The following is a 24,063-nucleotide window of genomic DNA, read 5'->3' on the forward strand; positions in this document are numbered from 1 at the left end:
TTAATGCTTGACTGTCAGAAAGGTGGAAATAAAATAAAATCTGAAACTAATGACATAATTTAGCCTTTCGTAATTATGTGAATGTGTTTTAATTCACTTGATAGCTCCCGGCCAGAGATATCCGTTTTGTTTTCATTTGACGTCAGAGTAAACGAAGGGAAAACAGCAAAATGTAAACACGGTTCATGTGGAGACTACCCACTATAACGCAGACTGCTCTGCGCAAGAGCCCCGGATCTATGACATTTGCGAACCGGGTCAACACTAAAAAAATCGGATTTTCAAAATAGACCCTATGTTCATCTTGTAGCGCACATCTTTCTGAAAAGTCTGAAACATAAAACTTATGTATTCGAGGAAATGTAAGACATATTGTTTGGTCTTAAGTATGCCAAAGTGCAGTGCCACGCCTCTTCATAACGCATTTTTCTACCGCACGCCCAAAATATATTCAGGACAGTGGGAATTGAAATGTCCTATGGTGCCTCTCTTGCTCCCAGTCGCCCGGTTTGACAGCCTGGCCCTCTTAAAAAAATATCTCGCAATTAATAGCGGATGGGATTATTTGTAATCGAGAGAACTCTTTATTGCCTATTACTTAATAACTTGCTATTTTGTGTGACATAAAATTAAATATAGGATATATAAAACCAATACTGACAAGAGATAAGCAAGAAATTACACATTTCTTCAAACCTCAACTCCTACCATTTTTCTCTCTAATCTTGTTACAGCTCTACATGGCGTGCCTTCCTTTCTGCTACAGAATCTATTACCTCATCAAAGTTCGTCAAACGATTTGCTACATGAAAAATCGAAATGTCGTTATCTAATATTGAAAAAGCTGTTAATACAAATAATACCCAAGACTGGTGTGGTTTCTCGATCCGATTACGTCTATTTTGTCATTGTCTGTTAGATAAAACAAAATAGGCGTTTCTAATATGGCAGCAATTTTGTAACACACACCAAATAAACGAGACTGCTTTGGCACAAATGGCCATTTTTATAACACAACATAATATAATTCACGAAGTACCAATATCAAATGCCTATTAGGCCTACTACAAGCAAAAAGCTTTATGTTAGGAAATAGTTTCACATTTCATTCACACGTACCAGTGTCTCAAGCACGAGATCGAAAAGAAGTACTACAAAATTTTTATATAAATTTGGAAGCGTCTTATTCTTCCATAATTTTTGTCATGTCCCCGTTTCTTCTCCTTTCCCGTTCTGACAAACAATCTTGTCATCACCAATTCTGTATCTATTCCTGCCATTGTCAAAATTTGTTCGCCGATTAACTTCCCCAACCCTGCCAGAATCGAAGGTTTAGTTATCCCGCGATAATTTTGCGGTTAGGCGTTATTACGTGTTCGTACAACACATGTTCCTCATTACTTCCAAAACAGAACTTAAGCAGCTGCTAGCCGGAGACTGTACTACTGGTCCTCACTAGTATAGCGATCTGGCCAAAAATTTTCTGTCAAAATTTCATTTTCTTGGATACACCGAGAAGATAATAAGTAATCTTTCTTACCTGTTATTCCTGTTAGTAGTTTATTTCCATTCTGGTAGTTTGAATCTATGGATTTCGCTAGTAATTATAAAAACAATGCTGATCATTCGCAAACCCAATCAACCACATAATCAGACAGCGATTGGCATTCATCCGTTCGGCTTTACTCCCTCAGTTCGTATAACCCCGTCCCCTTTTGTCTGCGGAAAGTTTATTTCTAGATGCGACGAGGATTCTCCTTCAGAGACATCACGTACACTATGCATGCATTCAAAAGTCATCTTCAACTTTTATAGTCCTGCCTTCCTCAGTTGCGTGTAATATTACGGTATATTAATAATTTTTACGTATGGACCGTCTGACAGCAACTGAATAAAACAATTTTAGTGCCATACGCGTTTCGCCTTTATTTTCTGCAAGGCATCATCAATGGCAGGTTGCGTGGACAATTTCCTACATATTACGCTCCTGTTGCATTTTTGGTGTTGTTCTTCTTCTTATGAACGCCAATTTGCGGTTTTTTTCCCCATTCCACAACACTATGAACTGAACGCTTGTTTTAAAGCTTTTTATTCAGTTGCTGTCAGGCGGTCCATAAGTAAAAATTATTAATACACCGTAATATTCAAAAGTCAACTTATGATTAATTCAGAAATCAACTTAAAATGAGTTCAAAATCATGTGAATAATCGATAGACAAACGTGCGCTGGATGCTAGGCCCTTTGTGAAACAAGTTTTTTTTCCCTCAAGAATATGAATTTGGCGCCCCCTTTTCCCGGTAGCATCTAGCTGCTTGCTGCGACTGCTTGCACAGCCAACAGCCACATCCCTGTAGCCAGAAGCGGGAGAATCTACTACCCAAACGTGACTCAACTGCGCATGCGCATGAGCCCACGCGTAGCTGCTAAAACAAATCGAATGTAAACAGTTGCGACTTCACGCTCATTGGAGGCAATTTGTTGTCATGAAGCACTGCATGGTCTTCCTAAAGCCTTTGACACATTTTCAATTGGGAGACGCTTGCATGAGCACCGTTTGTCGTCGTTGTACATGGCGCATTTCCTTTGCAATTTAAGTTATTTTCGTTTCTATCGTTTATGTTTTATTGTTGAAGTATTATTCTGCAGTAGCGGGATACAGTAATATCCTTTGTTAGAGTATCGGTTCTTACCAGTCAAAATTACAAAAATTTAACTGAAAACTAAAACAACGAAAAATTCCCGGAATTCTAAAAATATTCCGGGTTTTTTCCGGTTTTCTCCCGGATGAAAAAATTCCCGGGTTTTTCCCGGATCTCCCGGGTCGTATACACCCTGAACACCCTCAAAGGGTTGCTAGCAAGGATATCATGCTTCCATTACACTGTAAAGTAACAGTGATGACTAGAGTGGCATGTGTTCCTTATCCCTGCAATCGCTGTATTTCTAGAGTGGAAATGGCCTATACCCTGTGGACATATAAAGAGAAAATTGAAATGATGGAGGATTTAGTTATGACAATGGGTGCTAGCTTGAGATTTTATAATGAAATAGTCTGTGCAAAGGAAAGAACTGCTTGCAAATACTGTCCCAAAAAGTTTTGGCAATCATAATGCCATAGCTTGTGACTGAAGATATGAATAAAATCCATCACAAACATTTCTTGACACAGAAAGATTGTCTATTAGTTCTATTACAACATGGCCATTTCTTAGTGCTTCCACCACAGCAATCTGTTTTGAGAACTAAAAGTTTTAATTATGAATGTTTAAAAACTATTGCTTCTTTTCTTGCAGCACAGGAATGGTGGGGAAAAAAAATCTGTCAAGTTATGGAGGTTACACAGGAGGCGAAAGATACTATGTTATCATATCTGGGTAAATTCCTGGGTGAGAGTGTTGGTGAGTTTCATGTTCCACAGATCATTCTGCACGATAAATTGTGAGTTTCATGTTCCACAGATCATTCTGCACGATAAATTGTAATGATGTGGAACGAGTGGTTGCTGGTGATTTCAATGTAGATTTCCTTAAAGACTCTCCCAATAAGAACCTATTTGAGTTAGTAACACTATCATTCAACTTAATTCCCACAGTAAAGTTCCCCACTAGGATAACCACTTGCTCACAAACAGCCATTGATAATATCTTTATAGAAAAGTCAAATGAACAAAATTATATTACAAAACCAATAGTCAATGGCCTCTCAGACCATGACATGCAGTTCCTTCTGTTAAATGTTAATACTGAACAGGATATAAAATCTGTTAAATCTGAGCTCAAGAGGGTAATCAGTAAGCCAAAAATTGATTATTTTAGGACACTCCTCAGAGACATTCACTGGACTGATGTTTACAGTGCTCATGGCATGAATGAAAAATATAACATTTTTGCTAATAAAGTGCTTACCTTATTTGAACACTGCTTTCCCCCAAAACTTACCAAGGTTAGAGCAAAGTCTACAAAGAAGCCATGGATTACTCGAGGAATAGGGGTATCTTGTAAAACAAAAAGAAAACTGTATCTGTCAATCCGAAACATTTCCAATGTTGATGCTATAGCACATTATAAGAAATACTGCAAAATATTAAAGACTGTAATACGGATGTCAAAGCAAATATATTACAAGGAAAAGATAGTCATATCAGATAACAAAATAAAGACAATATGGGATATAGTGAAGGAGGAGACCGGTAGAACCAGACATGAAGAGGAACAAATAGCATTAAGAGTAAATGATGCATTGGTGACAGATGTGTATAGTGTTGCAGAACTTTTTAACAAACATTTTATAACTGTTACTGAAAAGATGGGGTTGTCAGGTTCGGTAGATGCTGCTATGGATTACCTTAGACCAGACATTTCAAGTAACTTCCATAATATGAATTTGACCCTCACTACCCCAACAGAAATAATGTCCATCATAAAATCTTTAAAATCAAAAACATCTAGTGGGTATGATGAAATATCAACAAAGTTAATTAAAGAATGTGATTCTGAGCTAAGTAACATATTAAGCTATCTGTGTAACCAGTCGTTTATCAGTGGAATATTTCCCGAATGGCTGAAATATGCTGAAGTTAAGCCACTGTTTAAGAAGGGAGATAAAGAAATAGCATCAAATTTCCGTCCAATTTCACTGTTGCCAGCATTCTCAAAAATTTTCGAAAAAGTAATGTACAGTCGTCTTTATAACCATCTTATCTCAAATAACATACTGTCAAAGTCACAGTTTGGATTTCTAAAAGGTTCTGATATTGAGAAGGCTATCTACACTTACAGTGAAAATGTACTTAATTCATTAGACAAAAAATTGCAGGCAACTGGTATATTTTGTGATCTGTCAAAGGCATTTGACTGTGTAAATCACAATATCCTTTTAAGTAAACTAGAATATTATAGTGTAACAGGAAATGCTGCAAAATGGTTCAAATCTTATATCTCTGGCAGGAAACAAAGGGTGTTATTAGGAAAGAGACATGTATCAAGCTATCAGGCATCATCCAACTGGGAACTAATTACATGTGGGGTCCCACAAGGTTCCATTTTGGGGCCCTTACTTTTTCTTGTTTATATCAATGACCTTTCATCAGTAACATTACCAGATGCCAAGTTTGTTTTGTTTGCTGATGATACAAACATTGCAATAAATAGCAAATCAAGTGTAGTCTTAGAAAGATCAGCCAATAAAATATTTGTAGACATTAATCACTGGTTCCTAGCCAATTCTTTGTCACTAAACTTTGAAAAAACACACTACATGCAGTTCAGAACTTGTAAGGGGTGTCCCAAGAGTATATGTCTAACATATGATGACAAGAAGATAGAAGAAGTGGACGGTGTTAAATTCTTGGGATTACAGCTTGATAATAAATTCAACTGGGAGGAGCACACCACAGAACTGCTGAAGCGTCTTAACAAATCTCTGTTTGCAATGCGAATTTTGTCAGACATAGGGGATATAAAAATGAAAAAGCTGGCATACTATGCTTACTTTCATTCCATAATGTCATATGGGATTATTTTCTGGGGTAATTCATCAAGCCAAGCTAAAGTTTTCCGGGCACAAAAACGTGCAGTAAGAATTATATGTGGTGTGAACTCAAGAACATCCTGCAGAAGCCTGTTTAGGGAACTAGGGATACTAACTACAGCTTCCCAATATATTTATTCCTTAATGAAATTTGTCATTAAAAATATATCACTTTTTCAAACCAACAGCTCAATTCATGGAATCAATACTAGAAATAAGAATAATCTTCACAAGGATTTAAAGTCACTTAGTCTTGTACAAAAAGGTGTGCATTATTCAGGAACACACATTTTCAATAACTTGCCAGCAGCCATAAAAAGCTTAACAACCAATGAAATTCAGTTTAAGAGAAGCCTAAAGGATTTATTGGTGGCCAACTCCTTCTACTCCATTGATGAATTTCTGAGGAAAACCAACTGATTTGTATATAAGTACAACATAACTTCTGCACAATTTCAGTGCAGTAATGTGTTCACTGAAAATTTGTGTGTGTGTGTGTGTGTGTGTGTGTGTGTGTGTGTGTAAGTATAATCTAACTTCTGCACCATTTCAGTGCAGTAATGTGTTCATTGTAAATAAGTATTACAGTAGTTGTATTACATGTTTCTTACCTTATAAATAAATATAAAACTTTTTTATTTTAAATTCAGTGCAATAGTATTTGTAAAATGACTCTTAGTGTTCATTAAAAAATGACGATCATTCCACTTGGGACCTGTGGAACGGTACATTAGCTTATTTGTTTTAGTTTAAATATTTGTCATGTATTGTTGTTTTTCTGACATGTTCCACATCCTGGAGGACCTCCTCACTACGGATCAATTGGAATGAAAGTAAATCTAATCTAATCTATTTCACATTGAAACAACAAATTAATTTGTAAATTTTGTAAATATGGCTACATGTTGAATATTTATGAGATTTTATTTTTTAAATATACAGATATGAGTTAGTAGTTCCAGAACACCACCTTTTACACATTACAATAGAATACACATTACAATGGAATAGAAGGAGTTGACAAGGAGAAACTTCTCTAGTTCGTGTTCAAATTTTACTTTGCTGTCTGTCAGACATTTTATATCATTGGATACACGATCAAAAATTTTAGTTCTAGCTTTGTGCACTGCTTTTTGTGCTAAAGACAACCTTAATGAGGAGAAACGAATGTAACTTTTCCTTCTGGTATTGTAATTATGTATCATTCTTCCTTTTGAACTCTAGTGGGCCATTGTCAACAAACTTCATGAGGGAATAGGTATATGGTGAAGTAGTAGTCGGAATGCTCTACTTCTTAGACAGATGTCTACAAGACAATCACAGGTGAGCACCATATATTATTCTTACAGTGTGTTTTTGAGCAAATGATTGAACTATGTTGTTTTAGGAGTTCCAAAATCTGCTGCTTTCAATTTAAATTTCCATCAAAATGGACACCTAAAAATTTTGAAGTTTCCACCCCTTTTATTAATTCTTCACCATGTCTTAACTTATAACTGGTGTAGTGCCCCTACAAGTGCGGAGCTGAATATGCAGTGCCTTTTTAAAACAGAGGACGAGACCATTCGCAGAAACCAGTCAACTGTAGTTTTAAGAACAATGATACCATTTCTTCTGTTGCTGTATGTATCCTTGAACTAATTGCAATACTAGTGTCATCTGCATAAAGAACTAATTCTGCTTGTTGCATATTAGACAGATGATCTAAGTACTGGAACAGACTTGTTTTTACAATTAGCTTCTGTCGTTAACAATATGTTGCTTGTACAAATAAAACTGAAGTAACAAAAGCAATGTGTTTAAGATGTGTTTCTTCACAAAATTCTGAAAGAAACTAACACCAATGAAACTCTTTGTAAGGAAATCTTGTTCTTAAGGATATGATATTTCTGATATAAGTAAAATGACAAATAAAACCTCATTCTAACAAGTTGCACCTGCTATGAAACCTATTTCTGTGACCACAGCGATAAAATTTACCTTGAAAAATACTTGCATCATTAAAAATATCTGATGCCATGTAAGTAAACTGCTGGCCATTAAAACTGCAACATAAGGAAGGAAGGCAAATAACAAAATTTTGAAAATTATATGTATGCAACATAGTAGGAAAGTAACATGAGTAAATTGGGTGGGAGGGAAAGGGGGGGGGGGGAGTGTTACAAGGTGTGTGAAATTTAGCACAACACACATACACACACACACACACACACACACACACACACAACGCTGTAACCTGGCTGGGCACTCATTTGGACTGAGCTGGGATTACACATAAGGGTGTGACATTTCACACTGATCCACCTTTATGACAAGAGTCCACAAATCAGCTGGTGAGTGACGATGTGTGAGTCTCTCAGCAACCTAAGAACAGATGTTTCAGATGGGTGTGTGACCTGGAGAATGTGCCGGCCAGGCCAACAGCTGAACACTCTGTGCACCAAGACAGGCAAAGATGGCACAGGCACTGTGCAGTCTAGTGTTGTGTTAGACCCTTATGCATTAGTTCCCCTCAGAGCTTTCACACATGATTATGTCACTCGAGAGGTTGTATGCAGAACGAGGACTTATGTGTAAGGACTGTGTGGTCCCATTCCTGAGTACAATGTTGTTGTCGGGTGCAATACTGTCGGCACATTTCTCTCTGCTGCCATACTACAACAATGATCACCGCACTGACGGATTGTGGTGCTCCAGACACTGCTGCATTGTCCGTGTGGATACTTGTCTTGCTGCAAATGAGTCCAGTTCCTGACTCCAGGTAGGTGATGTGGCTTTATACCCCGCACTGTCTGGCAAACAATATGACTGTCCTATACGGCACTAGTTAGTGGTGACACTGAGATTCTGCCCGGCACTGAGTCTGGCCCTGCAGTACCCATCAACTCCATGACAGTAGTGGAATCCCAACCGACACAGGCAGGAATATTGCAGAATGATAAACTGCAGTTTGACATCTGAATCCCATGTACAAACTCGTATTTAGCATAACTTGTAAGCTGCAACTAGTGAATATGTAAATGACTGTATTAACATGTTATGTCAGTACGAATAATAATTCGATCAACATAAATGTTCAAAGTCAATAGTTCTCAAGAGCCAAAAAAGAAATAGTCATACAAAGGTTCAACCAAAGCAAAACAAAGTCCAATCACACACTACCAGAGGGAAATTTCATAAAACAAAAGAGGGGGAAAAATTTAGTGTAATGGAAAATGTCACTTGCTATGATACTGAAAATGTGAAATGAAAAATATCTGTCCCACACAAATTACGGGGCAGTCATGACATCCTAGGTCAAAATTATTTAAATATACTTTTTTTTCCTCCTTCTTTGGCAACTTTCCTGAATTAGTGAAACCTTGGGAAGGACTTGTAGTCATGTTCCCCCAACCCTCTTTGTATTCTCTTTATCTCAATGAGATTTTTGCTCCCTCATTTGCACCTTCCAACATAAATTTGATGGCATTGCATACAATAACATATGCCAAGTTATAAAGATCTTTCCCAGCAACTAAGGTGTGGTAAGACTTTGGTGCCATACTATGTAGCAAAGAATTAGCAATGAGAACTTTTTAAATACACAGGCTGACAAGCAACAATCAACTGAGAAGGCCACCTCTTGAGAACAAAGAAATGGAATCGCTCAGCTCTCAGGACAACAACGCATTCCTGCACAAAGCTAAGGTGTTTGGTACGACCTCTAACTTCACCTACATCACGTTAACCCGTATGCTGCACACCACATGTACCTGAGGATGAGATGTTAAATATTAAAATGAACTGGGCAGTATTAATAAACTAATATGTAATTGTTTATGGAAATTATTATTTGGAAATAATGAGATAGTCTATGCTGGATGGAAACAGGTACCTATTTATAATCTGACCAAACAAGAATAAGCCTTTTAAGATCAAGCAAAAACAAAGAAATCAAGTAATTTGCTATAAAAGATCTGAATTTTCTTACAGCCTGAGATTTTACATCTTTTTTAATCTGTTTCATGGTACTTGCTCTGAGTTTTGTTTTCTTACCAGATTCTAAGCAAGTACTTTAAAAAAACTTCATATTTGACTTTTATATTTTGGAAATAGGAAAAAAGTCTTTTCTAGTATACATAGTACACATGATATGTGATCTGTAACTGTTGGAACTTAGAAAGATTACCCTTACCTAAAAACAGTTATTAAGAGGTATGCACTAAATGATTTGCATAGAAGTTAATACTGTAAGTTCTTGGCTGTGCTGTACAAGCAACAACTGCATCACTTATGTAGAAGGAAAATGTGAGATATGAACAATGATTGATGCAACTGAATTAATTAACTGTCTGAATTTTAATTAGACAAAGAGACAAAAATGCATGTTATTTAGTTATCCAAAATACAATACAGAATATAATAAAAAATATACATCTAAAAAGATTTTTCAAATTTTCATTGAAATTATACAAATTAATGTTCAGTTTCTAGTTTTTAAATAATTTCAGAAAAGAACATATATACAGTTCTTATAATATGAGTTTAAGTGCAAGACCACTATCACAAGACTAAGGTGATTATCCCGAAACACACAGAAGATATGACATACTTAAATTCCGCTTAGAAGGTACAGATTATAAAGTTAAGATAGCATCCTGTTATCTGATGCATGGCGGTTTATGATATCTCAGTTTTACTATCTGCTTAAATACACACCTTCATTGATAGAGCAGGTTTTGAGATGTGCGGCTGCATTAAGACAACTTGTCTTTAGCTTCAGTTTAATTGAAAACTTTTGTCTTGTGTTCATCCAGTAGCAATAAATTTATCATTACAGACACTACAGTTTATCAGTGGAACTAACCATGGACATATATATGTAAGTTACAACACTGTCAGAATGTTCTGAACTGGCTACATTTTTTCTTGACTTCTGTGTAAAGTACTATGTAAGCTGTATCACCCCAAGACAAACCAAGTAAACATTGGAAAAATTAATTGGATTAAATATAACAATTTTAACAGTCTACAAATTCACAATGTAGGAAAGTGTTTCCAAAATAGTGTCTAAGGAATCATATTGCACTTTTTCAAAAAGTTGTTTTTAATGGCAACATTAAATGAGGATACATAGAACTCTGTTAAATAATGTAATTTACAGCATGTACAACAAATATTCAGAAAATAGAATGCTAAGAGATATGTAGTTCTCATTCAGCTAGCAGCTTCGAAGGTAACAGATGTAGTGTTATGTTTGCCCTCTCTGTTAGAGTGTCTGAGTTAAGTGATGTTAACTAGGTTGAGTGGCAGAGAGAACTGCGACGCATGACGGCTACCAGTTGTTTTCAGGACTGTTTGTGTACAGTACCTTATACATTTTTCTCTTGCAGGTTTGCCTTCACAGCACTGCCTCAGTCAAAAAAAGGAAGAACACAAAATAATATGGGAGGGAAAGGAAAACAAAAGACCACAAAAATGAATGGTGAGCTATTTTCATAAATACATAGCAACATTATTATAATCTACTACAATAGGGGTGCTCTGTGTACAGTGCATATATATATGAAAGTGCTGGCAGGTCGACAGACACACAAACAAACTTTTTCCTACGTGGAATGTTTCCCTCTCTCTCTCTCTCTCTCTCTCTCTCTCTCTCTCTCTCTCTCTCTCTCTCTCTCTCTCTATATATATATATATATATATATATATATATATATATATATATATATATATAAAAACAAAGATGATGTGACTTACCATACGAAAGCGCTGGCAGGTCGATAGAAACACAAACAGACACATACATACACACAAAATTCAAGCATTCGCAACAAACTGTTGCCTCATCAGGAAAGAGGGAAGGAGAGGGAAAGACGAAAGGAAGTGGGTTTTAAGGGAGAGGGTAAGGAGTCATTCCAATCCCGGGAGCGGAAAGACTTACCTTAGAGGGAAAAAAGGACGGGTATGCACTCACATACACACATATCCATCCACACATATACAGACACAAGCAGACATATTTAAGGACCGTATGGAATGTTTCCCGCTATTATATATATAAATAAAAAATAGGGAAACATTCATATCATTATTGTGTGTGTATATATTGTTTTTTGTGAACACTGCAGTGGCTAATTTTCTGGTAACTGTACATCACTGACAAATGTATGATAAAAAGGCTTCAGTTGTTCAATGCTTAATTAAAGAAAATACATTACAGCATCAAATAAAAAATGCAATGCTCTTGTTACACGATTATTGTTAAAGACACTAACATGACTATCAATACAATAAGCACACTCAGGAGGAGGAAAAAGTGGCAAATATATAACATTCTGTGTTTTGTAAAGTGGCAAATTATTACTGGAATGCTCGAAAACTATTTGTAGTTAGTAAAGTGTACATGGCTACAAAGTATGCAACCTATTCTTGTCAGTTAATTCCATGGATTATTAGCATGATAAATCACAATGATGCGATGGGAACAGACAACTGGGACAATTAAAATCCTTATAAATGAAGCAGCCAATTGTGTTTGCATACTTTAGAGCTTAAAATGATGTTTACTATGGCAAGACACATGTTCTTTTTCACATTAATTAAGTCGCAGTTTTCTTTGCTTTTAGATATAACGCAATATTGAGGTAATCTTGTGTTGTGTGGGTAAGAGATAAGATATACCACTTCCCTGATAACAGAGGCTTGTCAGCCGGTCCGAACCAATAGCCTGTCTTTTGTGATAGGTGTGTTAGAAGTCACAGTCCACTCTGAAATTTGATACATGACTTGTGCAGGTACCGGGAAAGTGTCAACCATGAAGTTCACAGTGAGGACTACATCTAAATGGCTATCAGGTGATGAAAAAAGGGTCTTCTGCAATGTTATGGAAAGTGGTGACATTATAGAAGTGCAAAATGACACCTTACATATATGGGGTATTGGCATAAAAACAAGTAAGTGATATACATAATTTGGTTTTTGCACTTTTAGTATTATATTTAAGTGCTATCTGATAAAATTTTCATTTGACAGAGACCAAAGATGGAAACAAAATAGAAGTTGCATATTATAAGCCATCAAATGAACCAAATGTAATGGGTAAAATAGTACGGGAACCACTGGAAAACTTTTGGACTGAAGGTTCACAGATCAGAATAAACAACAGCAGTGACAAAACACATCAGCATCATAGTGAGGAAGAAGTTGTCCAACGAGTGGAACATGTAATATAAAACTGTTACAAAAAAATTGCTACAAATGATAGCAGGTTAAGAATAAATTTCTAATATTATTTATTTTTACAGGCACTTCAACACAAAAGCAGAAAGTGGCATAATTCTGAACACTTTGCATTCTGGTGTCGACATGGAGAAAAACTGACAGACAAACGACAGGTATGAAATTTTATTTTAATTAAGTTCATTATTTGTGAGATGGAAAGCAAAAAGGACCTCATGTCAAAAATTTTGGGTTTTGAGTGTAATTTTTATGTTCAAGATTAAATTCGGAACATAAAAAAAAAGAAGAGAGAGAGATCTCTACCTTTAAATCTGAGCGAGTTAAAAGAGGTTTAAAGTTTCACTTTATCACCAGTGATTAATTTGACATATTTATGAGACAAATTTTGCTTCTATATCACCCTAAAAATGTCCTCTGTCAAACAGTAAAGACTTATTTAAGTTAACATTAAGAGTTTAACCTCTTCAGACCTACAGCACATTGCAGTGTACAAAAATTTAAAACCAAATAAATGACTCCAAATTGAGAAAAATCAGTGTACTCCACAAACTCGTTGTTATTCGTGTAACAACAGGGTCTGCATATTTGCTACAGTTTTTTTGTAATATACAAGACTGTGATCTTCAAAGTTATTATCTCTGTCATTTTTAGATTTCTGAGAATTGCAAGTTCAGTGATGATAGGTCTTACAAGGGTGTACATGTTAGACAGCTTGAATAAAAGACAGCTGAGCACGTATTATTACACAAGTACTTGAAATGGACCAAAAATGTAGAATAATTTACATTAAAATCATTTACCTAAAAAATGTACAGATTAAGAGGAAGTGTGGCTTTGTTTTGTTTATTGTTATCAGACCTGAATACCTTAAACAAGCAAGACTTGAATTTTGGCTGAACAATTAAAAGGCAATAGTATTGTTTAAATTACATAAGAAAGGGGAAATACTCTCTTTGAAATTACATACGATGAATTATTATTAAACCTACAGTATAAATTAGCCTAACAAGTGAAAAATATATAAATTTAAAAGAAATTATGATAATGAAGCTGCACTCAATGAAAAGACAGGTTGAAACACCTTTGCACATTGCTATAGTTGTTCCTACTGGAGAATATGCCCTTGCTTTCTTCTATGCTGAGAGTTGGTTCATACAGTCAGATACAGAAAGATGTACAATTTAATGTCAAATCCGGATCACAATACAACTTGATGTTTTTCACAGATAGAAAGTATTTTCAGAGGGGAATGTCACAGTACTATCAGCAAAAACTGTAGGACCAAACACATGCTGTATCCCAAAAACTTGTATCTGCAGCCTACTATCACTTAACTCTGAAACCACCAACAAACATATTTCAAAACAAAGGGAGTATTCAAATATTTTGTGATTAAGCAGTGTTTCTTGAACAATAAATGTGTACAGCGTCACACTTAGTTCAAGTCTTTCTTCTTCAGTTTAATAATGACTTGTTAAATGAGGTAGTGCTTTACACACAAGAAACAACTCTGTATGTAACTTCACATCCTATTCCCCATTCCATTCTTCAACACTCTACAAGATCACATAAGTTCCTCATACTCCATAAATAAATATTTTTAAAAATTAACATTAAACAGTGTAACAATGTCTTTAGAAGGATTTGCTATTCTTGATGAGTACTATCCTTTTTGAAAAATGAGTTCTTTTCTATTTTTAGGTGTTACATCAAAGCTCAATGGGCTAAAGCATTGATGAGTTCAAAGTGTTGCAATGTTAATTAAAATTTCTCCATAATCTAGGTTGAGCAATGTAAAAGAATATGTAACTCAATGTTTAGCTTATATTTTTAATTTCCCTGTGCATGAACCACATATCTTCCACTTTAGGGATTCTTTATAACAGCTTCTGTACTTTTACGCAAGGTTTATGATGTAATAAGATACATTGCTTATAAAATTATGTATCATCAATAACTCTCTGTGCTGCTCCCACAAAGGAGTAACATCACTTTTGCAACATTATATTTATTTGAATTTTATTTTAATTTTAATTCTGCTACTGTCTATGAACTGCTTCCTTGGTTTTTTTTTTTTTTAAATCAAGTTCCACAAAATTTTGGAAAATTCACCGGCAAACTTAATACTGAAGCACTACGAGTGACATTTCATTAAATGTTATGCTTTTAGCATACTGTGTTGATCTACGTAAATGATATCAAAATGGGAAAGGTAACTATTGATGGCTGAACAAAGTTGCTCAGTAATGGTCAGTGTTTGGCATGAAGTCAAATGTCTGCATTGCATCATTTTCTGCTCTCTTCTTGACAGCTTGACATATGTGTAAGAAGTCACAAAAAAGGGCAGAAGAACCTATTCCTCATTATTGCTAGTTAATACAAACTCGAAATTTCTTTCAAATATTGAAACACTATTCTCAGTTCAAATATTGAAACACTATTCTCAGTTCAGGTAAATGTCAGATTTATTTTCATTTTGAGCTTATAAATACTAGGTATTACCTCTGCTGAAACAGCGATGATTGACGATAAAAGAAACATACTAATAAAACAGAAAGAAACCTCTCTGGAATGTAAAGAGAAAAACAAGAAAAAAGAAAACAAAACTGCTGTTCTAGGACATATGTGTGAAAAATTAAGAAACATGAGATGTTATGAAGCAAAAGAGATGTGCAAGTTTGCTTTTTGGAATAATATTTGTACATGGAATAATGAAATCCACTGAAATGATGCTGCCTAGTTAGAGTAAGTCCATCAAGGAATGTGCATGCAGTTCTTGCTCCTCCAGACTCATCATTAATTTCACATAATCTATATACAAGCAAGACAATTATTCTGCTTACAATGCCTGTATTATGAAACACTAAGGCCTCAAAATGATTTGAACTAAATGAATTCCTACACAGTGCACAAACATATTAATTAATAAAAACTGCATCAATGTAAGTGTGGTTTCATAGCAAATTTTTAACATAAAATTATTTATTTGCAGATGTCTGATGTCGCAAAGTGGGGGAGTTTGTCTGCATCGGCTGGTGTGTGGATGTTTATGAGAAAGAGACACAACACACAATGAATCATGTGTAACAATATTTTTTTCATCTCTCATCTTATTTAATGTCATTTGTACATATCTGTATATCACCTGTATATAGTTTCTATCCAATTCAACTTTGTCTTAGGTGTATTAATTTTCTATTTTTTTTTACTACTGCAGATGAATCAATAAATTGTACATATGAACAGATTAATTGTTTTCATTTTACAAATTTCTATAACAAACACAATGTAGCTGGAGATAATTTAAACATGAAGAAATTTGTTGATTTGGCATATTTCCATTCACTAATAAGCAAAGGAATCCTTTGTAATGAAAATAGTATCTTTAGAACATCTATTAAAAATTCAGTATTTTGACAACTATTTGAAACTATATATACATAATGTCCTTTGCTAACTAACTAGCTTGCAACTATCAATATTTCTCTTTTATCAAAAAAGATGCATAACATGAATGTAATATAAAAAGACCAGTCCATAAAGATTTCAAGGTCTTAACATTAGTACAGAAGGTAGTTAGATTCATGGCTACATTTGTATTTAATGCACTTCCGCAGTGTATTAAATGTCTTTTTAGTAATATAGTGGAATTTAAGTGTGAGGTAAGACTTTCAGTTGGGCAGTTTGTTTTATTACAATGAAGCGTATCTTCACATGGACTCTTCAAATGAATGTATTACATTATAGCGTAATTTGTATTAATATTATAATAAAGCTCGTGACGCACGATAGTGATCTCCTTAACAGAGCACGCTGGCCACTTTGTCACACTGCAGATATCGTAGAACTGATACCAGTCAGTCATGTGACCCTCCACTGGTGACACAAGTCATGGCAGTGAAATGCCAGCTGATTGTATGGAATTTAGTACAGTAAGATGTTCGTAGAATGCACTCCTTCAACAAGCAAATTTCTAAACATACCCGTGTCCCGCATACCAGAATATGGTGGACATCATGTACGGATGACGTCAATCCCTATCATTTACAGCAGATGCAACATCTTCGAGAAGGAGCTGAGGAAAGATGATTGGAATTTTCTCGATCCTAATTGCAAATCCAATTGTTACGGAATCAATGACACTCATAACTCACATTGGTGGTCTGACGAAATCACACATGCTTTTGTGGAGACATGTTTTCAAAAACACTTGCCTGTAAATATGAGATGCGGTATGTGCACATTCTAGTCATTACGTGACCCATCGTCTAAACAACACCATCGGGAGATGATTGGCATAAACTGTCACATTTCTTGACCACCTACGTCCCTGGTCCTACCTCTTCAAATTTTTGCCTGTTGGGATGGTAGAAAGGTGAAGTGTACAAAGAAAAAGTAAATACAAAGAGATGAGTTCGTTGTTCACATTATGAACTTTGCTGTCCTCATAAAAGAAAGTGAAGATGACCTCACAAGAGTTACATATAGCGCTGCAAAGAGAATTCGAATGTGTAGTCAAATCATAGTTGGAATTAACGAAAATCAATTTTGGACTTCATCATTTGTCAGGGTCAAACACATTCCGTGAGTATTTGCTTAGGTTACAATGTAACAGCTGTAGCTCTGTAACGAATAAAAATTAGACAAATGTTATACAGAATGTTTTATTCAAATTAGTCAGTACTACCACCTCATAAAATATTCACTATTCTTCCTGAAACACACTGTAGTACAGAAACACTGTTTTCAATTTTAGTGGTTTGGAAGGACTAGAATAATAAGTATTTACACTGGGAAAGGTTTCTGTCCTGTGTACAGAAACTTTAGTTTATATGATATGAAACACTACAAAAAGAAAAACAGCTAACGAAACTGTTTATGACTTACATGAGGCTGCTCTGCCCTCTTTGATTTTCTTCATAATTAAAGGATTTGAAGGTCAGTGACCAGACATAAATTTTCTAATGCAGTACGAAGCAATTCTTAAAGGCGCATGTAAAAATCACCTTTGAAAAATAGAAAATATTTGACAGCTATTAACAAAATCACCCTTGTGATGAGTTGTAGGTTGCAGGACATGACTACATAATTTAAACTGCATGACATGCTCAGCTTGGAAACACAAGCTTCACTATATGAATGCATGGGGTCCAATTTCTAACTAATAGATAACTCTCCAAAGTATTCTAAAATGAAGCACGCCCACAAATATAATGTGGCAGATGATCGCACCAAACAACCAACATAGTGAAGCGATTAGTTAGTGGTGGTGATGAGGAGGGTTTGAAAAGGCTTGCTGATACTCTTTTCAACAGTGATACTGAAGTATGTGATTTGCCTTTTAGTGATACAGGTATGAAGAACCACAAGCACTAGTTCAATGTAAATATATTTATGAACGTATTGATGGAAGTGATGATAATGATGAGTGTGCACTGGCCTCTTCAACACATGTTCATAGTATGACACAGACTAAACAAAGTGAATGGGACTGGAAAAAAACTGATAATAACCCTGTTATCCTTTTACATTCTATGTCTGAAGTGGGGCTTGTGAAAATTTGTTTAATAAATGTACATGCAGCATGTGAACTATACATTTTTAGAATATATGTATGGGGCAATTGTTCAAACAGATTTTTGATGAGACTAATGTCTATGCGAGGAAACAACTGAACAATAAAGGCGGCACAAAAATTGCTTATACGAGAAAACAACTGAACAACAAACACAGAAAAAGAAGCTGAAAAGGTGACAAATTGTTTGAAATTATGCTGGATGAGATTAGGATATATTTTGCATTACTTATCCTGATGTCACAATCGCAAAAATCTAGAATGAAATTGTACTGGCACAAAAATAGGTCTTTGGAGACAGCTATTTGTCATGACACAATGAGTAGAGAGGGAGTCAATATTATTTTGTATCATGGATGAAGAGAAAGCAGACTGAAGTGATATACAGAAAAAAGTAGGGCCCATCATTTAGTATTTTCTTTTAAAATTTTTGAATTATACTTTCCTTACCAGGACACAGCTGTAGAAGAAAGTCTAATGAACTTCAGAGGCTGCCTTTCTTATGTTCAACGCAATATCCATACACGGGCAACATATCATGTACAGGTCTAAAAAATTGTGAATCTAGTTCTGGTTACTGCCCCTCTTTCAAAATTTATACCGGTGATGACGTGACAGGTCCTACCTTTCTGGACAGTGCAAATATAGTGGTAAAATGTGTAAACCATAGTTGGATAAAGGTTGCACATTACTTATGGATAACTGGCATTCTTCCCTCGACTTATTTACAAGACCGACAAACAACTAGACAAATTACGGATGTCCATCCTACTGCATGGACGAGGGACTTCAGCTGATGATATGTGTGAGAGAAAGTGCCACCACGGCTGTACCTTGAGAATGTCCTCATTGTCTCACACGACCAGTTTCGGCGGCACAATACCACCATCCTCAGGCCCCACCACTGCCAAAAGAGTATCAAATTTCCTTGGTGCATTTATTGTGGGGTCATTGTTACTAGTATACGTAGGCTAGCTTTCGACAGGAGTCTCTACTTGACTCCATGTTGTCTCCCAAACAACACAGTGTTGAGCAGAGATTCCTGAGGAAAGCTAGCCCACGTATACTAGTAACAATGACCCCACAATAAATGCGCCAAGGAGAAATTTGATACTCTTTTGGCAATGGTGGGGCCTGAGGATGGCGGTATTGTGCTGCCGAAACTGCTCGTGTGAGACAATGAGGACTTTCTCAAGGTACAGCTGTGGCGGTACTTTTTCTCACACAGCAAGACAAATGTTGTAGGCACTTAAGACAAAACAGAATAGAACATGTCTCAGGACATCCCCTTTGAAGGGGGGGAAGGGGGGGGGGAAAGAGGAGCCATAGACAACACGAGAGGTTGTCCTCTTACATATATTGCATGTGAAGTGGCACTATAAAGATGTCTGGTTTTTGTATGTTAAATATGAATCTGTAGACATGATGGGAAAAGACAAACCAAGAAGACAGAAAAGTCAGACACCATGAGACAAGGCAATAAAACTAAATTACCACTGAACATCAGAATCGAGTAGGTCACACAAACCTTCAAGAAAGCTCTCTTTCCAGTCATGTGATGCACAGTGAAGGGATACACATTGGAGGCTGCTACTGTGGTTGCTAACTGTGGTGGGGTGCACACAAGGATTTTTTAGATTAGGCAACTCTCTATCCAATCTAGATAACGATAGCTGTATGAAACCCAGAAGTATCAGTGTAAGATCAAAAGAAATGCCTTCCACAGGTGAAAATATTAAAATCCTAATGGTTAACTGCTGAAGCATTTGCAACAAAGTGCCAGAGTTTGAGGCGCTCCTGAAAAAACAGTGAAGCTCGCATAATACTAGGTACAGAAAGCTGGTTGAAGCCTGAATTTCATAGCAGTGAGGTTTTTGGGGACAAATTAAGTGTGTATCAAAAGAATAGGCAAATGGAAAATGAAGATGGTGTATTTTTCACAATAGACGGGAAACTCAAATCAGATCGTTGGGGCAAGACCCACTATCAGTAATGGGCATAAAATGATAATTGGATCCTTCTATCACCCACAGACTCATCTCCCGATGTAACTGAAAACTTTAGAGAAAACCTCAGTTCACTTGTACATAAGTTCCCTGTTATCACTGGAGGAGATTTTAATTATCCAACAATGAATTGGGATAGTTACAGTTTTGTTAGTGGTGGGTGTGACAAGACATACTGTGAAATGTCACTAAATACTTTCTCTGAAAACTACCTAGAACTGATAACTCGAAACCCCACTCATGATAGAAGTATACGGGATCTAATGGCAACACACAGACCTGACCTCTTTCAGGCCGTCCACACTGAAACTGGTATCAGTGAACATGATGCAGTTGAGGCAACAGTGATTACCAAAGAACAAAGGACAGGTAAAACAAGCAGAAAGATATTATATTCAGTAAAATAGATAAAAAATCAGTAGTGTCATATCTCAATGAGGAACTTGAAACTTTCAGTGCAGAGCAGAAGTATTTTGAGGAGCTATGGCTCAAGTTTAAAAGAATGGTTGACCATGCACTGGAAAAATATATACCTAGTAGAACAGCTCATAACTGGAGGGACCCTCAATGGTACACAGTCACCGTAAGGAAACTTCTAAGGAAATAGAGATCACTGCATAATAGATGAAAAACAAAGCATACATGAAAAACAAAAGCATAGATGAAAAATCATCATAGCTAACACTTGGTTTAAGAATCATGAAATAAGGTTGTATACATGGAAGAACCCTGGAGATACTAAAAGGTATCAGATAGATTATATAATGGTAAAACAGAGATTTAGGAACCAGGTTTTAAATTGTAAGACATTTCCAGGGGCAGATGTGGATTCTGACCACAATCTATTGGTTATGACCTGTAGATTAAAACTGAAGAAACTGCAAAAAGGTGGGAATTTAAGGAGATGGGACCTGGATAAACTGAAAGAACCAGAGGTTGTACAGAGTTTCAGGGAGAGCATAAGGGAGCAATTGACAGGAATGGGGGAAAGATATACGGTAGAAGAAGAATGGGTAGCTTTGAGGGATGAAGTAGTGAAGGCTGCAGAGGATCAAGTAGGTAAAAAGACGAGGGCTGGTAGAAATCCTTGGGTAACAGAAGAAATATTGAATTTAATTGATGAAAGGAGAAAATATAAAAATGCAGTAAATGAAGCAGGCAAAAAGGAATACAAACGTCTCAAAAATGAGATCGACAGGAAGTGCAAAATGGCTAAGCAGGGATGGCTAGAGGACAAATAAGGATGTAGAGGCTTATCTCACTAGGGGTAAGATAGATACTGCCTACAGGAAAATTAAAGAGACCTTTGGAGATAAGAGAACGACTTGTATGAATATCAAGAGCTCAGATGGAAACCCAGTTCTAAGCAAAGAAGGGAAAGCAGAAAACTGGAAGGAGTATATAGAGGGTCTATACAAGGGCGATGTGCTTGAGGACAATATTATGGAAATGGAAGAGGATGTAGATGAAGATGAAATGGGAGATACGATACTGCGTGAAGAGTTTGACAGAGCACTGAAAGACCTGAGTTGAAACAAGGCCCCTGGAGTAGACAACATTCCATTGGAACTACTGACGGCCTTGGGAGAGCCAGTCCTGACAAAACTCTACCATCTGGTGAGCAAGATGTATGTAACAGGCGAAATACCCTCAGATTTCAAGAAGAATATAATAATTCCAATCCCAAAGAAAGCAGGTGTTGACAGATGTGAAAATTACCGAACTATCAGTTTAATAAGTCACAGCTGCAAAATACTAACACGAATTCTTTACAGACGAATGGAAAAACTAGTAGAAGCCAACCTCGGGGAAGATCAGTTTGCATTCCGTAGAAACACTGGAACACGTGAGGCAATACTGACCTTACGACTTATCTTAGAAGAAAGATTAAGGAAAGGCAAAACTACGTTTCTAGCATTTGTAGACTTAGAGAAAGCTTTTGACAATGTTGACTGGAATACTCTCAAATTCTAAAGGTGGCAGGGGTAAAATACAGGGAGCGAAAGGCTATTTACAATTTGTACAGAAACCAGATGGCAGTTATAAGAGTCGAGGGACATGAAAGGGAAGCAGTGGTTGGGAAGGGAGTAAGACAGGGTTGTAGCCTCTCCCCGATGTTGTTCAATCTGTATATTGAGCAAGCAGTAAAGGAAACAAAAGAAAAATTCGTAGTAGGTATTAAAATCCATGCAGAAGAAATAAAAACTTTGAGGTTCGCCGATGACATTGTAATTCTGTCAGAGACAGCAAAGGACTTGGAAGAGCAGTTGAACGGAATGGACAGTGTCTTGAAAGGAGGATATAAGATGAACATCAACAAAAGCAAAACGAGGATAATGGAATGTAGTCGAATTAAGTCGGGTGATGCTGAGGGAATTAGATTAGGAAATGAGACACTTAAAGTAGTAAAGGAGTTTTGCTATTTGGGGAGCAAAATAACTGATGATGGTCGAAGTAGAGAGGATATAAAATGTAGACTGGCAATGGCAAGGAAAGCTTTTCTGAAGAAGAGAAATTTGTTAACATCGAGTATAGATTTAAGTTTCAGGAAGTCATTTCTGAAAGTATTTGTATGGAGTGTAGCCATGTATGGAAGTGAAATATGGACGATAAATAGTTTGGACAAGAAGAGAATAGAAGCACTCGAAATGTGGTGCTACAGAAGAATGCTGAAGATTAGATGGGTAGATCACATAACTGATGAGGAAGTATTGAACAGGATTGGGGAGAAGAGAAGTTTGTGGCACAACTTGACCAGAAGACGGGATCGGTTGGTAGGACATGTTCTGAAGCATCAAGGGATCACCAATTTAGTATTGGAGGGCAGCGTGGAGGGTAAAAATCGTAGAGGGAGACCAAGAGATGAATGCACTAAGCAGATTCAGAAGGATGTAGATTGCAGTAGGAACTGGGAGATGAAGAAGCTTGCACAGGATAGAGTAGTATGGAGAGCTGCATCAAACCAGTCTCAGGACTGAAGACCACAACAACAACAACAACAACAGATGAAAAACAAAAGCATATAACTATAGACAGAGAGATGCTGAATAAAATGTGCTTGGCTGTCAAGACAGCAATGTGTTAAGCCTTCAATAACTAATGTAGCAGAATATTGTCAAATGATTGTTCACAAAACTCAAAGAAATTATGGTCAAAACCCAAGGAAATTATGGTCAATGTAAAGCCTGTTAGTGGCACCAAAGTTAGTGTCCAGTCCATAGTGAATGAGACAAGAACTGAAATGAGGGCAGCAAAGCAAAAGCTGAAATGCTTTATTCTGCTTTCAAAAGCTCCTTTACAAAGGAAAACCCAGCCGAATTGTCTCAATTTAATCCTCCTACGACTGAAAAGATGAGTGAAATAAGTGTTATGGTTAGCATTGTTGAGAAACAGCTGTAACTATTAAAACTGATCACACCTCCAAGGCCTGGTGGAATCTCTAACAGATTCTATACTGAATCTGTGGCTAAGTTAGCCCTTGTTCTAACTATAACCTATTGTAGATCTCTTGAACAAAAAGCCTTGCCCAGTTCTTGGAAAAAAGCACAGGTCACAACCGTCTACAAGAAGGGTAGTAGAAGTGATCCACAAAAATACTGTCCAATATCCTTGACTTCGATTTGTTATAAAATCTCAGAACACGTTCTGAGCGCCAACATAATGAGGTATAATGAGGTATCGGGAACAGAACAACCTCGTATATGCCAACCAGCGTTGATTCAAAATATATC

The 24,063-nt window shown here is 36.3% G+C and overlaps 2 protein-coding genes across 3 annotated transcripts in view; one reads left to right on the plus strand and one right to left on the minus strand.

Annotated features, from left to right (window-relative positions):
* LOC126473610 (pre-mRNA-splicing factor ATP-dependent RNA helicase PRP16-like) overlaps positions 1–24,063 on the minus strand; it is a 186,931-nt gene that overhangs the window by 75,577 nt on the left and 87,291 nt on the right. The gene's annotated exons all lie outside the window — the stretch shown is intronic.
* On the plus strand, positions 6,798–15,970 carry LOC126473611 (uncharacterized). The gene is made up of 6 exons (XM_050100782.1): positions 6,798–6,853; positions 10,903–10,994; positions 12,307–12,465; positions 12,545–12,735; positions 12,817–12,906; positions 15,744–15,970. The coding sequence occupies exons 1-6, from the start codon at positions 6,813–6,815 to the stop codon at positions 15,825–15,827; spliced, it is 657 nt and encodes a 218-aa protein (XP_049956739.1). The 5' UTR covers positions 6,798–6,812; the 3' UTR covers positions 15,828–15,970.

Source organism: Schistocerca serialis, chromosome 4 (assembly GCF_023864345.2).
Source record: "Schistocerca serialis cubense isolate TAMUIC-IGC-003099 chromosome 4, iqSchSeri2.2, whole genome shotgun sequence".
In the NCBI taxonomy this organism is placed as follows: domain Eukaryota; kingdom Metazoa; phylum Arthropoda; class Insecta; order Orthoptera; family Acrididae; genus Schistocerca; species Schistocerca serialis.